The sequence below is a fragment of the Chenopodium album genome, chromosome 10 (assembly GCF_948465745.1).
Source record: "Chenopodium album chromosome 10, dcCheAlbu1.1, whole genome shotgun sequence".
In the NCBI taxonomy this organism is placed as follows: Eukaryota; Viridiplantae; Streptophyta; class Magnoliopsida; order Caryophyllales; family Amaranthaceae; genus Chenopodium; species Chenopodium album.
The window spans coordinates 61,174,069-61,191,539 of NC_137843.1; the positions used below are offsets into that span (position 1 = coordinate 61,174,069).

The 17,471-nt window shown below is 34.9% G+C and overlaps 2 protein-coding genes across 3 annotated transcripts; one reads left to right on the forward strand and one right to left on the reverse strand.

The window, feature by feature from the left end:
• Positions 1-7,943: 7,943 nt before the first annotated feature.
• Positions 7,944-13,395, reverse strand: LOC145562822 (serine/arginine-rich splicing factor RS40-like). Of its 2 annotated transcripts, none has more exons than XM_081623224.1 (6): positions 13,240-13,395; positions 12,153-12,262; positions 9,515-9,627; positions 9,187-9,416; positions 8,426-9,040; positions 7,944-8,334 (listed from the first exon to the last, which is right to left on the reverse strand). In XM_081623224.1, the coding sequence occupies exons 2-6, from the start codon at positions 12,256-12,258 to the stop codon at positions 8,298-8,300; spliced, it is 1,101 nt and encodes a 366-aa protein (XP_081479350.1). In that variant the 5' UTR covers positions 12,259-12,262; positions 13,240-13,395; the 3' UTR covers positions 7,944-8,297. The 2 variants fall into 2 exon arrangements, with proteins under 2 accessions (XP_081479350.1, XP_081479351.1); XM_081623225.1 differs by lacking the exon at positions 13,240-13,395 and adding an exon at positions 9,842-10,173.
• A 2,013-nt stretch (positions 13,396-15,408) lies between these two features.
• Positions 15,409-15,981, forward strand: LOC145565646 (uncharacterized). Its single transcript, XM_081625580.1, has one exon. It carries the CDS (start codon positions 15,409-15,411, stop codon positions 15,979-15,981), a length of 573 nt encoding a protein of 190 aa, XP_081481706.1.
• Positions 15,982-17,471: the final 1,490 nt, after the last annotated feature.

Genomic DNA, 17,471 nt, shown 5'->3' on the forward strand with positions numbered 1-17,471 from the left:
TAACATTTTGACTTTTTATACTACTCACTTACTCAGTAGTAGTCAATAATTCAGTACTCACAATTAACCATATGTTTTGTTACTGTATAAATAGCAATACTAGTGTATAGTGCATTTTTTTGTGTGGCTGATCACACGATGTGACTTGGGTTGCTTAAATTATTCTGGGATTACTCGATCGGTTAACACATTTTCTGTGTAGCTAGCAGTGGCGTATCCAGGAATTCCGAACTGTGGGTTCGGAATTTTTAAAAAAATGATGATCATATATTAACTAAATATTCAATACATAAGTTCATTTTTTTTTTAAATTACAAATGGATGGATTTTACAAAAAAAAAAAAAAAAAAAAAAAAAAAAAAAAAAAAAAAAAAAACCTACAAAAGCATTTTTCGAGTTTTCATAGTTTGAAATTAAAGCGTGCTAATACATTACTACTTCTATAAATCTATATTTCTATTGCAAAAAATCAATATTACACATAAAAATAAAAATAAAAAATCTCAAGCCCCCAATAAACACAAATTTAACAATGTAAACTTCTTCTAATTATCAATTAAAAGACCAAGTAAAAAATTTTAAATTCTAAGTTTCTACAATTCAATTTGTCAACAATTCAAGTATTCAACAATATATTAAAACCAATTAAAAAAATTAGTATGTAATTAACTAATTATCACTAATTTTAATAAAATCAACCATTAAATAAAGATTTAAGAATTAAGAGGAGTAGAGGAATAAGAGGTCTCACAAGCTCACGAAGAACGGAAGAACTCGGAAAAAAATTACAAAAAAGAAAGATAAAAACATTAAATGAGATTAACCATTAAATAAAGATTTAAGAATTAAGAGGAGTAGAGGAATAAGAGGTCTCACAAACTCATTAAGAACAGAAGAACTCGGAAAAAAATATCAAAAAAAAAATAAAAACATAAAATGAGGGCAGCAGGATCGAACCCAAGACCTAAGGAGGAGATTCAATGCTCTAACAATCACTCCCTTACCAATGTGCCAGGCTTTAACATTTGATTATTTATCTCACATAAATTAGTTTTAACCCTTTTTTTCTTTTTTTTTTTAAAAAAAAAAAAAAATTAAAACTTATAATTTTTTTCCGAAAAATCTGTGGGTTCAATGAACCCCCTTGAACCCCCCCTAGATCCGCCCCTGGTAGCTAGACACATTATATGATCGACTGACACACATTACACACTTAACGGGTAATCTTTGACCGATTAAGTAATCCTTAATTGAGTAAACCCTGACTAAGTTATCCTGACCGAGTAAACCCTTAATAAGTAACCCTGATTACAATAAATAATCTGGCCACATGGTGTAATCAAACACATGAAAATTTGTGTATAACGTATTCGTATTAACGTGTACTCGTAAGTGTATTCTATTTTGGGGAGGAATAATAAAAAGGTAGGTCCAATGAGTATGTGTGTTCAAGTGTAATAGTGACAAGTAGGTATCCACGTGATGCAAGTTACCCAATATTTTACTTTTTTCTTTTTGAGAAGACATTCCACCCTTCTTTTTTTTTTTTCAGGAAAACATTCCACCCTTCTTTTAATTTGGTCACAATACATACAAACGTGTAGAATTCATTTCAAATTTAAAATTAACTTCTAATATGGGGTACTACTATTAGTACTATATAACAAATTAAAGTTGTTTTTGCATGCATGAAAGAATCCTTATGTGTTTTAGTTCTCTTCATAACGTTTTTTATTGACTCTTACTCTGGACTTTGAGAAGGTTTTGTGTGAGACCGTTTCACGTGAGTCCAGTTTATAATGCACACACCCATCCGACCTTAACGAAGGCGAAAGAAAGGCCAGAAGCGAGATCGAAGAAGACGATCTAGATGATGATGATGACGAAGGTGCCGCAAAGAAGATGATTCAGATGATGATGATGGAGGTGCCGCCGTTGAGATAGGAAGATCGAAGCTTATAGAAGTAGGATCGAATAAGATGATCCAGATGACGATGAAAAAGGTGCCGCTAAGAAGACAATCCAGTTGATGATGATGAAGGTGCCGATAATAAGAATTGGAAAAGTTTTGATGATTTTCTATTGAGTAGTGCGAGCCATTAACAAACTAAAGCAAGAAAAATACAAGCTAATTAATAAAAGCAAAAGATAATTACATAAAAGCATACATATCTACATCTAGAGACTAAGTGATAAGCACCGACTATAGTGACAATATGATAAACGTAGTAGTAGCCATAACAACTACTGTATGATTTATCTTCAACACCGAAGTGCCGCCATTGACATACAAGCATGGTGAGTGATTCTTTAGCCATAGAAAAGGAAATTTTGTCTAATATCTTAACAATAGCATCTAATTTCTGACCATTATCATCTAATTTCTGACCAATTTCATTTAATTTCTGACCAACTTCATCTAATTTCTGATCAATTTCATCTAATTTCTAACACTTTTAATCTAATATCTGATATTTATAACTTAATATCTGACCATTATTATCTAATTTCTGACAATTAAGAATTGTTTTTTTCATGTTTGTATGACCGGACTCACGTGAGTCCGTTCTACACAATACTTTTCCTTGGAGTTTTATTCAAGTTTCCTCGACATGAGAAAAATCATACTCGTACTACGAGTGAATTAAAAGGAAATAATTAGAAAACACAACTTTTTATGGTAAGCTAATACGAAGTAGTACTCACATGTTGAGAATATAAATTTGAACTACGAAAATTATATGTGTGTATATGAACGTATTCCATAGTTTTGAAGAATCAAAGTAATGAGTATTGGCCTATTGGGTATTTGATAGGCCGTCGTTGAGCCTACCAAAGATAAAGTCCTATCTTGGTCTCACTAGCTAATAGCAAGGTTAAGAAAGGGTCGAACCCAAGAGAGGCGTTGAATCAACCACCGAGATACTACCGCATAAATAAGCTAAATGTAGTCGAGATTGGTTTGGTTTTATGTAACAAGTGCTAGTTCAAGTCAACTAAAGCTAAGGGGAGATTAACAATATTTAGAGAGTTCTAGGGCTTGGGATATACCACTCAATTTCGTCACAAATCACAATTAGCAAGTAGCAAACAATGGTAATTTGAGGGGATAATATAGGGGAAGTCATCTAAAGCACCTAACTACTCTCTCAAGCTAGAGGGATTACTCGAATTATGAATACAACCTACTCTCATGGTTACAAAGCATAAAATAATTATTAAAGCATAATCACGATGACAAAAACATTCCCTTGACTGGAAATTCCTATTCTCATGGCATTTCAAGTCAATTAAGCATAAGGGAGCTAACTCAAGTTCATCTCTCGATCCTTCATTGAGAAAGCTTAATAGTTTTAGCAATGGCCGTATACAAGAACTAAGCAATTAAACCACTTAAGCTCAACTAATTAACACCCAACAATTACCAAATTAACACATGCAACAAGTAATTAGTGACTACATTGAGGGTTTTACCCAAACCCTAGAAAATTAGACTACTCACAATCCATGGAGATTAAAGCAATTAAGGATTTCAAGTAACTCATGAACAAGAATTAACTAAAGATTAAGCTAAATAACAATCTAAGCATACAAGAATTAAGCAAGATAATTAACAATCAAAGCAATTAAAATGGAAGAGAAGAGTGAGAAAATGTTACTAGAAGCTTCAACTTGAATATCAATGGTGAAACTTGTCTTCTACAATGATTGAGAATGAAATTTCCAAGCTAATAATTATAATCTAACTAATGATTTGAGAATATTTGTGTTTCTACAATTGCAAACTAAGAGGAAACACTAAAAACTTGGCTGCCGTACAAATGAGCTCACAGGGTTATTTATAAAGACCCCCAAATAAAAAGGACGGAGAAAACAAGAGTCGAGCACGGATACAGGTCAGCACGGACGTGCTGAGGTTGGCACGGACGTGCAACTATACCTGCACGGACGTGCTAAGGTTGGCACGGGCGTGCACCTAGGAGGCAGAAGGTACTGCTTTAGTCAGGGCATCCTGCACGGACGTGCCAAATATGGCACGGACGTGCAGGCCTTGTTCAGTAGAATCAGTTTTGAAACTGATTTGGGCTGAGTAACCTGCACGGATGTGCAGGATCAGGCACGGACGTGCTGAATATCCTGCACGGACGTGCTGATCCCTGCACGGACGTGCAGACCTTGAAAGCAGTAGGCAATAGCTTCTGGTCGTGCTGAAACACTTATGCACGGACGTGCCATACTTTGCACGTCCGTGCAGACTCTCTAAGGCCTTTATCTTCACTTTTCTTCGGTTTTGCTCCATTGTTTCAGCTTCTAACCTCGGTTTATCATCCAAATGCCTCAAATGGTCGTCTTTGAACCTAAAAACCCAACAAAAACACTACCAACCCGTGAAGCAAGGGATACACAAAAGTTGAACAAAAATAGAGTAAAAGTGAACCAAAATGCCAATATACCAAGTAAACAAGGTTCGAAATCACTCTAAAATCGTATCAAATAACAAGTTATCAGTATTCAACTATTCACAGTAGGTCGTAGTAGTAGTTCACTAAAATAATTTGATACTCACATCGTTGTTTGATAGAATCTCGGTCTATGTCCTCAAAAATCACATACAAGAAATGAAACAACCGTTTTGTTTATTATAGCAACACATAAGAAATGTTAAGTGTTTTAGAAGCCCATATAACGAGAAAAGAGATAGAGAAAAATAAAACAGATACTCTTATAATAATAAGGTGGTTGATGTAGAAAAAAAAAATTGTGCACATAAATAAATAAAAGACGTTTAAAACAAAAGAACTTATGTATCTCCATGGTATTTAGCTTATATATTCAATACTACCAAAATTGCTTCATGCTTAATATAAATTTGGTGATTGAATTCATGTATTCATTTCTTTATCCATGTGCAAACTTATTAAATGATGTTACGTTATACGTAAACGTAAGAGGCTTTTAATTATAGTTACCTATAGGCTATAGACACAACTTTGATCGAACAAGTAAGATTATTATAGTAGTGGTGCATACTAACTTTACTTCATCATGCTTTTACGACTTTTTCATATATGGATAAATAACATAAACTATTCATTCCCTACAAGGCTACAAGGGCTAAACTAATAATAAGACAGCAAAAGAATTTTGTTTAGGATAAAAGATAAGAATGGAGAAAGAAAAGTTTGAAGTAGCTACTAGCATTTAGTAAGCGTTTGTGAATAAGCAAAGTATCTAGAAACTGTAGAAATGGCCCTAGAATTTTTTTTTGGTCGATCTTTTGGCTAAGTACTTGCCAAAAAAGAAAACTTTATTATCTTTTGTTTAAATAAAAAAAAGTTGATCCTTTTATCTTCTTCTGACATATTCACAATTCACCAAAGCACATTTTGGCAAATTGTTCTTAGCTTCACTTGGTGAAATACACGTGCCAATCATATTGGATAGTATATTTGTTTTGGGTTCATCCACATTTTTTGTATTATGATGTGGCGATAAAACTTATGTTACGTGTCAATTTTGACACCCATTGTAGCCCTATTAAGACTAATAACTAGGGTCAACAAGCCCTTAGGACGTACTGTAGTGATTAATGTAGCACGGTCTTTATTTAATTCGGATATATATATATTTGGATTGAGACTAATGTATTACTAAGGTAATAAAGTTAAAAAAGATGAAATTGAATATAAGAAAAGATCAAATAATAATGATGTGATTGTAAGGGGTTTCAATAGTAATAATGTGGTGTAAGGTGAATAAACTATCGCCCTTATTGCTTCATACTCCATATGTCTCTATTATTATGTCAAAATTACCTTAACTCATTTTATTTGTAAACACTTTATTTTATTAAATCTGATTGTAAGAGTGTAAATTTATTAAACTTAAATGAAGCATTTTTTTAATCTTCTTAGCGTATTGCATCGAAACCTTAGAACACGCACATCATAACTCTTCTATAAGCCCTAATATTTGTATATGTGATGCTAGATAGTGTGAAGTTAATGGGTTCCGATTCTTCTAAAATTGCATGCATTGGTATCATAATGTCAAATTTTCTGAAAGTTTTGTGGTTTACAATAAGTATCGTGCACATATATTGATGATCTAATTTATGATTCAGAGTCAATTTTTTTTATTCTATTATATTTTGCGCCAAGACATTATATCAAAGAAATCCAATAACCCTTGTCATGAATCTTAATTGGGAATTAGAAACAAGGAAGTGAAAGAGGCGTAAATGTAAAAATAGGGCTTACACTTACTAGATAATCACTTGCTTGTAGTTTCACATCATCAAGGAATTAGAATAAAATGGGAGTTGATTTACACAAATATAAACTGGAGTCCAACAACCTGCACTTGTTTTTACATTTTACATGCATCATCATCATCATTCGTTATTTTAACATAAACTTTTTTTTTTTAAGTAGCATTTTCACAGGAGAATAGTAAAAAATAATGTCTGCTGATTGTTCATAAAAAATGATTTGTACCAAACTTCGGCCGATTTGCGGACCAATTTTGTAAAACCAAAGACAAGTAAAATTTTGTCCAAGGAAAAGTCTCAAAAAAAGGTGGGTCCATTATATACCAACTTGAAATCGGTATAGAGTATGGTCGGAAAATTTCGGACCGTAATAGAATTGGGAAGCAAAGTAGTGACCACCAATAGCTGTAACAAAGCTGTGTTTTGTGGCTTTGTGCAAGCTTGGTTGAGATGTCACCTTGAAATTTGGGTGTAAATCACAAACTTGCTTGTCCATATTTTTGATGAAAATCATGGTCCTATTTTTGGTCACTTCCTTTCTTTGATTGATGACCCTATATTAACCATAAGGGTCACTTGATGTCATCAAATTCTATCAAGTACCATCCCTCTCTAAAGGACCACTAAAAGATTTTGCCATATCTCTCTTCTACTACTACCTCCCATAAGGGTTAGCCTCCACCCCAATAACAACTAACAAGCTAATCAAATTAGTCGAGCGAGAATGACACACTACTAAGGTGTCTGAATGGCTATTATCAATATACGTTGTCAGTGTCTTATGCAGTAATTATTGGTAATCCTTTCAGGACCGCTTAGAGAAACTGTTGTCCTTTCTATCATAAGCATAGCTGTGTGAAGTAAGGTTTTGTTAATAATTTCGAATCAAATTATTTGAAGTAGAGAGTAAAGAATACAACTTGACAATGTGATAAGATATACTTGAATCATAAACGCGTGATGATACACTTTTGTAATATTTTCTTATAATTTGATATGTTTATGATAGGTCCACTATTGATGTTGCCAAATCTTATACCCTAGCTACACCAATGGACCATCCTATTTTTACTTGATAAGTGCATTCGGTTTGCTTTATATATCACTATGTTAATGTGTCAACATCTAAACCATTCCTAGCTAAGCAGTTTGTTTTTATCCCTTCTCATGTATGTGAATTTGGAGTTCTAAGAGTTGATAAGTTGGTGCAGTAAGCCTTATCATCCACATCTATATCATCAAAGCTATGTCAATTGCAACTACAAGCAACAATTATCCAGTTCATCCTTTCATGATCTCCTATCCACTAAATACCAATATCTCCTAATTACAACTCGTACAAATAATTCTAAGCAAAAAAGATTCAAGGCAGGGGATAAGGAGTAGCGCCTACCAATTCAAAACTCCTCGTGAATCAACCAAAAATGGTTTAGCAAACAAGGCTCCTTGAGAAGTTGAGAGTAGGTAACAAGAAATCCCACTTTAAAGTACAAAAACTAAGCATTAGAACATTCAATTGCAGTACTTTTCTTTGCCATAACTGATAACACATTAAATAAGGAATTACTATAAAGGGAATGATTGATTGAATGTAGTAATTCAAGTCGTCTAGATTCAATCTGTAAACATGAAGGCCGCAAACCACTTCAACCTACTCAGCAAGAATAGGAGATCAGGGCAAAAAAAAAACCAAAGCATACTTGATAACGTTGTTACAGAGTATAACATAATGCTGAGTTCCTGACTGAGGAAAACCATGCACGCAAAGGTCATACACAAGATACACAGAGCACAACAGACCAGAAGGGTGCAAGTGACAGTTTTTTTAAAAATTTTTAAACAAATTTAAATTTAAGTCATTGAAAATTGGTGAGAATCAGGTACCACTGTAATACAGAGATGGACTAACTACGAATGATTTAGCCATTACTAATATTCTTACATAAATCTAAGAGAGCATGTCACAGCTACCACCTTTTAGAACTGGAAAGCAGCCAAACTGGAACAAGATTGAAGCAAAGCAGGATCAAGATTGTGATCTTTCACGTGCTAGAGGTGAGGGACTGCAACACAAAACAATTCTAGATTAATATCAATAAAGATGAAAATCCAACTGCAAAATTAACTATAAGATTCCAAAAAAAGAAAATCAACCTTCTATATCTGTCATCCACTGGGCTTCCATATTCATTGGTCGGGCTCTCTCTCAAGTCAGGCTTGTTAGTCGGACTCCTGGGTTCTTGAGCATCATCAGAGATGGCCCCTTCCTCAGGATAAGGGCTTGAGCTAGGGGGACGACCATGACTATGACCATTTTTCTCTCCACGAGGACTTCGACTACGCTCACGAATATCAGAAAGCTTCTCTTCAGGACGTGGGCTGGAACTATGTGCACGACTATAATGTGGGCTACTCCTTGATGCCTGGCGAGGACTACGGTTCAAACCATTTCCATATTCTGGGCTCCGCTGTACCCGACGAGGACTGCGGCTTAAACGATTCCCATATTCAGGACTCCTCTGTACTCGCCGAGGACTACGACTAGAGCCATTCCCATACTCAGGACTGCCGCGCTCTCTCCTATAGGCAGCAGGGCTGGAGCCAGTTCCGTAGTCTGGACTTCCTCTCTCTCTTTTGTAAGGACTTGGTGACCTCCTCCTCCTACTAGGTGATCTATCACGGCCTCTCCTATCTGGGCTACTGCCACCTCTTCTTTCATCATCATCACGAGCAGCATACTCAACTGATATGACTCGATCCATTAGCTTGCTGCAATATAAATGTTGTACCAATTATTACAAAATATAGGCAGACAACGAAGAGCAACATTCAAAGCTGAAATGAAACAAAACAGTGAATAAACATGATAATCTATACAAGGAGTGTTGGAAAAAAAAAAAAAAAAAAACACTGACCTCAAGTTTGTTGCATCCAGAGCTTTAGTAGCATCATCCTGGGACTCATACTGTACAAATGCAAAATTTCTTCGGATCCTCACATTAACAATCTTCCCATATGGATCGAAATGCCTTTCCAAGTCCCTTGTCTTTGTATCATAAGGGAAATTAATAACAAATAAGGTCTTAGAAGGCCTTAGATTGGCAGATCTTCTTGTACTGACTGGTTTTCTGCCACCTCGTTCATGCTGAAGGACAGATTGACATCATAAGAGATTTATATGCTGATATGCAAGGTAAAAAATAAACAAAAAGGTACACGAGAAGTCAAATGTTTGCAAGCTACCTTTGTCCATTCAACACGAAGCCTCCGCCCTTTTCTACCAAATTCAGATCTATCAAGGGCTCGAATTGCATACTCAGCATCTCTGTCATCGTCCATGTAAACAAATGCAAATCCTAAGATAACATGAAACAAAAGAAACTCAGCAGATGAGACAACAGAGAAATATACTAAATTAAGCTTGACAAACACCTTCAATAAATCCCACTGTAGGACTCTATGACATCCCTGCCATACATTGACAAATATCGAAATATAGAACTTCCTGAAGAAAATATTATATATATGCACCACTTAAAACTATAAAGCTAAGTGAATTTACCAACAGACCTTCTGAGATCGACTAAATGATGTCAAGGACAAATTCCAAAAGTTCATGGTATGACAGTGATAGAAGGGACATCTCCATGTATGCTGCTGCCTCCGCTGCGAGGTCGGCAAGGTAAGTGCTATGAAATATGTCCAAAATTAGAGGTTGGACAAATGTCACAAGGAATGGAAGGCAATGGTGGTGTCTCATGCAAGTGCAGGATGGTAGTGTCATCGTGGATGGATCAGACAGGCTCTTCTTTGAAGAAGAAGAGGAAAATGAGACATAAGCTGGAAATAGAGGGAATGGCCCTTCCATCAGCCAAGGGAGATAAGAATATGCCAATACATTCCTGCGCCAAAGAAATCGTTGAGTACAGGGGCTGACACTTTTAAACAAAACAGTTTTCTTCTTAATGTATCTTGAACCCCATTATAACTCAACAATTGACACAGATTTGTCCGAACGAATCCTTTAGGATCAATAATTGAGCAACCCGCGATTAGTGCACCCTCAAAAACAGAAGTTACCAAAATCAGTTGGCTCGGTATTTTGGGATCTGCTTCATGGGCTGCTGACCTTTCACACGCTATTTCCCATATAGTTGTACTTAAAAGGCCTGCAGAGTATCTCGCAGTATTCTCTATAATCCTCATGAATCCAAATTCATAAAAGATTTGTATAGCTGTGTCTTTGCAAGATTGATGTCAGACACCGCACATTCTCTAATGGAACTTTCCCCAGCAAAATTTGGGCATAATATTTGAAATTTAACAGGCAAAAGTAATCACTTGAGCCCTTAAAAAACCTTTTTATTTTCCGCGTGACGATATCCAAATAAAATCGTTATATACAAGACTGGAACCACAGTAACACTTCAATATGTACTATCTTAATGACACTGAACACTTCAATATGTACATACAGGCAAAAATTTAATGACAAGTGTCAAAGTAATTCAGGAGACACTAAATTTTCATTAAACAATACTGATTTCATCCACTGAGAGACTATTGTAAATGAAGATATTTACCCATCAAAAATACGAAATACAACAGAATTCCAAAAGCAAATTTATACATTAAGATGCTTATAGTTTCAACAATGATCAGTCAGTAAACAAACGAAAACTTCCATACTGCTTGCAAAATAAACAAATGTAAATCACCTCATTTATTTAACATGAACACGAATTCTAAACATTAACACCAATTTCCCTCTCTAAACCAAAAAATACAAGGGTGAAATTTTACTGATCCTATTTTTATACTTCCAATTAAGGAATATTAAAAAAAAAATGCTGACTTTTTATTATATTTTAGCTATAAAATGAAAGCTTTTGTGACCTTAACAAGAGGGGTAAAAAAATCTTATCTACAAAGCATTCTAATAATCTCCATTACCCTACCAAGGCCCCACTACTGCTGCCTCCATTCCAGTAGCAATATCCTTAATTTCAATGACTATCACATCCTTCATCCACACAATACAAAACCATGCTCAACTTTTCATGTTTAAGATGCATTTTCACAACACTAATCAAATAAGTTGACATTCAAACTTTGTGATAGCCATAAATTAATGTACATGCTCGCCAAAAAGTGAGCAAAATGTTGAGATATGGTCAGGGGTTTTACAGGATATTTATTACTCCATAACATTTCAAAAAATTTATTCTTTTTTGTAAAAATAATGTTGTCAAACACGAGAGTGTATTCCTATGTTAAACAGGCTTGGCTCAGCACGAGGTGCCTAGGTGTCCATACCTAAGTTGAAGTGTCTTGGAAGCAAATAAGAAACATATTTCAATTAGACGGTTCTCTGCACGAGAGAGTGGTGAAAGGAATGGAGGTAATCAGAGGTAGAGAGTAGGGGGGCAGCAGACAGTGAAAGTAGAGTCGGGTGGCAGGGAAAGGAAAGGGGGATCGAGATTTTTAAAACTAGAGATCTACCTCATTTACTATAAGTTAATGGTTTATGCTAATTTAGATCTTGACAGACTTTCAAATGTAGCCAAGGGTTATTGTGCAAATTAAATTTGTTCTTCCAGTTGAAAGCCTAAAACATTGTATTCATGTAGAATTTCTTTAAAAAAAAAAATGAAAAATATGTATCCAAGATTCTGAGCTGGTAGCAAGTTAGGCAATAGGCACTAATGGAGAAATAGCTCCAACAAACAAATAAAATTGACATCACAATTAATTGTTGAATTTGGAAAAATCAAGGAATACAAAACTGAGTCGTTTTACTGTTTTAGCAAGTACATAAGAGATGCAGAACAACACACATAAAGCAAAAACAAAAATATCAGACATTAATCAAGAATATTACCAGACTTCATATCCACTCGATCAACTTTTCCATATCGTCTGAAAAGGCGCTCCAGATCAGAAGAACGTGCATCGTAATCAAAGTTGCCACAAAAGATTGGCCTCATTTTTCTGAAAAGTATTGAACAAACTTTAGAATTCTTACAAAGGATTATCCCACTTATAAGATTAAGGCTTTTATTGATTGAATAGATGATTTATAAAGTTTATGGAATGATACGTTTCTCATGTCACAAAATCAAAAAAACCCAAGTCTCTCTCAATCTTTCCTTTCCCTGTCCCCACTTTCTTCTCCCCTGATGAATGTAATTAAATTATGGTCTTTTGGGAATATGAATTTCATTTCAAATTCTGAATTTTGGATCAATTCATTTGTTTGGAAAAAAAAAAAAAAGATTTGTATTTGATTCAATTCTCTAACAATGGTAATTGCTTCAAATGACATTCATAAAGGCTTGCTCTTTTGCTCATCATTTCCCACATAATACATTTCTCCCTCATACCCGCAATAACAATTGAAACCACACATAAGGCAAATACAGCCGAAAATCGAGAAGTGTAACACACAATCAATAAACTACAGAACTAAAAATCCATTAAAATGTTTCGAATTAATAAATTAGTATAAAAAAGCTGGCTCAGCATCCATCAATAAACTAACAAGTAATCAATACCCTAAAAATGTCATTTCATACGGTTAAATTTATCCTAAAATACTTTCTTGGAAAAATCTCAAATTCAAAAACCCTAACCCCAAATTTTAACAATTCTTTACAAAACCAATGATTTCCATGACATAATTCTGGCTAGTTATACTTAACTATCTGAAATTATCCAGCAATTTCCATTTCTGTATACTTAAACAATCACAATAATTTTTATATAGAAAAATCACAGCAAAATCAGTAACAATAACTAGATCCATCAAAACCACACCCAAAACTCGCAATTAAATCATCAAACATTATCACAGATCTACAACATTCAATTATACAACTAAAATCATAATTAAAATAAATAAGGATAAATAAATAACAAGATCTGAAATAAAATATTCATTAAAAAAGCATACAAGATGAGAGAAAAACCTTGAGATTGCGAACAATTTGCTACAATTTGTAGATGATTACAAAGTAAAACCCTAAATCTTGAAAAAAATGTTTTGTTTTTTTTTTTTTTGGTGAACAAGAGAGGAACTGATAGAAACACGAGAGATGAGTTTTTATGTAATGAAGCAAGATTTGGTTATACAAGTTTTCTTATTTACATAATTGCCCCTAAAACTTGTATTAATTGCAAGATTAACTTTTTCTGGGGATTTGTGTTAAATCATACGAGTACGATATAAGTCATATAACTGCTCGTAATTGTATTGGTTGGATCAGTCAACCAACCACCTTGCCCTCCTATCTCATCAATTTTCAGATTTATAACGTCAGCAGCTACAAAAATATCTACCATTCTTCTTCCACTCCTCTAAAATATCTTGACAATAATAGAGGGAAAATAACAACCGCTCCTAAAGCACCCATTCACTTATATTTTTAAGGCGTGTTCGACAAAATATAGTTATACATGTAGATGTTAGGTATGATTGTAATTGATAGTTGTTAACTAGAACTATTAGCTTTGAACCAGCGGTTAGTTAAGGTAATAATAATTAAGTATGTGTGTTTGGTAAAATAATTGTTAACTGTAAAATCCATAAAAAATTAAAAAAAAATTCCAACAGGTACCTTTTATCATCAAAAGCTAATAATGTCAAAAGCTACTGCAATAATTAAACTATACTTTCACCACTACATTGTCAAACACTAGGATTTTTTTTTTTTTTTTTTTAACTAAGTAATAGTTTGAATAAGTCAATCCACTAAAAGCTACTTAAAAGTTAGTACTGAACATGCCCTTAAGCTTATACGGTGACATGTGTGTTAAATCAAATTGTTTCATGGGGTAATTTTTTAGGAAGAGAGGGAGAGTAACTTACACGGCCTTTATTTTAGTTATATGACGATTTTTTTTTTTTATATGATGTCTACTTTTTCTAAAACCTTTTTTTTTAACAGCTCATACATCACACACGTGTCAAAGCGTAAAATTGTAGCTAAAAGATGAAGTTAGGAAAAAAAAAATTAAATAAAATAAAGCAAAACTGGATCACATTGCATCCAGTGAGCCCAATGAAGATGGATCTAATGTCAGATGCCCATGAATATTGGGTTGAGTATAGTAGTTCTCAAAGCTAGATGATAAATCTTCTTCACTAGTTTTGAGGCACAGAAATATAGTCTTCTGGAGGCCCATAAACATTGAGTACTAGTGCTATTTCAGCTTGGACCTTAACCAGTTGATTTTGGGCCATGTTTAATTCTTGTTGTAATTGGTGAATGACTTTAACACAACCATAAACTGGATCTTCAACTCGACAACGTGCTTCATAGTGTAAACAATTTGCTGCATCTTCTCTCAAGTGTACTGGAATCCTCTGCATATTAACAAGACAAAAAAAGTTACATTTATGTTCATTAGAGTAAAAATACTTTGGATGGATCGATATCAAATTATCGATTATAAATTGAGACTCTGGAGTATAAATTATTTAAGGTTGCAATTATTCATCAAAGAACTCTATTTTTTTTCTTCATGACTTTATTTTAACATAGTTTTACGATCCTTAACTAAAATGGGAAGACCCGGTGTCAAAATGCCACAAGTAATTCTTACAAAAAGGCTAGATTATGCTACTAGTGCATTAAGTGAGTGCAACAAATTGCTATATAAAATGAGCCTGGTTCATAATATGAAATGATTTGGACAATGGTTCGTTGATCAAGACTTTTCAAAAAGGGTACGTTTAGGACATGCTACATATATATAATAAAATAGAACATACCCCGTGCACAATATATAGTGATCATAAACCATAATCTTTAGAAAGTAAGGATAGTGTATATACCCTCATCTCTAATGATCAACATTTATAGACGGAGGGAGTAATTAATACAAAAAATAAAGATCGTATACTATTAGGATATATATTTAGGAAATATCATATATTTAGGAGAATAATTATTTGATATGATATCTTTTCTATTTCCTTATCTTCTCTAGTTTCCATGTTTGTCTAGGACTAGGTTCTAGAGAGCTTTGTATTATATATTTCGACAGTAACCTTCAATGAAAGCCAAGCTATTTTCTGCCTAATTCTATCTAATTCTACATGGTATTAGGCCTAAGTCTTTAATATTTTTAAAATTATGGCTGGTGGCAATGATCAACCACCACCACCAAAAATCGAGCCAAATTCACCGTATTACCTCGGTTCCCAAGATCGACCGGGGGATTTCATTACTCCTACTCGCTTAACTGCTGAAAATTATGAAACATGGGCTGCCGACATTCAAACAGCATTAGAAGCTCGAAGGAAATTTGAGTTTTTAGATGGTACTAATACCACACCGTCACCCCCCTGCACAAAGTCCGATTGGACGGCAATCAATGCAATGCTTATATCGTGGATTACAAATACGATAGACCCCGATTTAAAATCAACTCCGTCAAAATTCAGAGAAGTTAAACCCTTTTGGGATCACCTTAAACAACGATTTGCTCAAACAAACGGTCCTCGCATTCAACAATTGCGTGCCTCCATTGCAAAGTGTGAGCAGACCAAAGCGATGTCCGTCTCTATGTACTATGGCAAACTTCATACTTTATGGCAAGAACTTGATCGGCACGAACCTTTGATTTCTTGTTCTTGCTGTGATAAATGTATGGCAGGAAAATTACATGAAGAGCGTAGAGCCAAGCTCGTTTACATGATTTTTTAATGGGATTAAATTCAGATTATAATTCCTCTCTCCGTACACAAATATTATCTCAAGATCCTCTTCCCAGTCTAGACAGAGCATATCAATTGGTGACTCAAGACGAGCGTGTTCGCTTGTCCGAACAGGAAACCGACTCCGCTTCTGCCACGCCCTCTGAGGCTGTTGGGTTTGCGTTGCGGGCAGTTGATGCAACAAATTCTTGTGCTGCTCGTGGTACGGGTGGAGGCAATGACCCACCTGTTTGTTCTAAATGCCGTAAAACAGGTCACGAGACCTCTAATTGTTGGGGGGACATAATCTGTGGACATTGCAAGAAGAAAGGTCACCCCGAGAGTCATTGCTTTGAACTTGTGGGTCGACCCGATAATCGGAAGCAAGGGCAGGGGCGTGGACAGGTTCAGGGACGCGGCCAGGCTCGAGCTAATGCTGCTACAAGTGGAAATCCATCTCCCACACAAAATTCCTCTAGTACCTCAGCTTTGGGGCACCTATTTACACCTGAACAATGGAAGGCTATTGCCGGCATTGTTGGTAATGCCCAAATTCCTGATAACAGATTGACTGGTAAGTTTGATGTCACATCTTGGATTATTGATACCGGCGCGACTCACCATGTCACCGGAGATAGTACATGGCTAGTTGATACTAAAAACATAGAATGCTCTGTTGGATTACCGAATGGCGCGAAAGTACTAGCTACCTTGGTGGGATCTGTCTGGAGTTCTTTATGTTCCGAATTTAAGTTGCAATTTATTATCTGTGTCTCAACTTAATGATGATTTACATACTATTGTCCAATTTGATTCTCATGTTTGTGCTATACAGGACCAAGCGAAGGAGCTGATTGGAACGGGAATTAAGAGAGATGGACTATATTATTTTAGCAAACCGAAAGTGTCAAACATCATTGAAGCAACATCAAAGTTGGAGTTGTGGCATCGCCGGCTTGGACATCCTTCGGAAAAAGAAGTAAAATTACTTCCTCATATTAGTAGTAGTATCATTTAAATACGGGTTGTGAAGTATGTATGCATGCTAAGCATCCTAGAAACAAATTTCCTTTAAGTGATAATAAAGCATCTCGAATATTTGAGAAAATTCATTGTGATTTGTGGGGTCCCTACCGACATGATTCGTCGTGTGGAGCTCGTTATTTTTTAACAATTGTTGATGATTATTCGAGAGCAGTTTGGGTTTATTTGTTGATTGATAAATTAGAAGTTTTTCAAATGTTTATGGCTTTCATTGCTATGGTTGATCGACAATTTTCTCAAACAATTAAGGTGGTTCAAAGTGATAATGGTACAGAGTTTAATTGCTTACATGACTACTTCAGGGCTACTGGAATTTTGTTTCAAACATCATGTGTGGGGACACCCCAACAAAATGGTCGCGTAGAGAGAAAGCACAAACATATTTTGAATGTTAGTCGTGCTTTAAGATTTCAAGCAAAATTACCCATTTATTTTTGGGGTGAATGTGTTCTCACA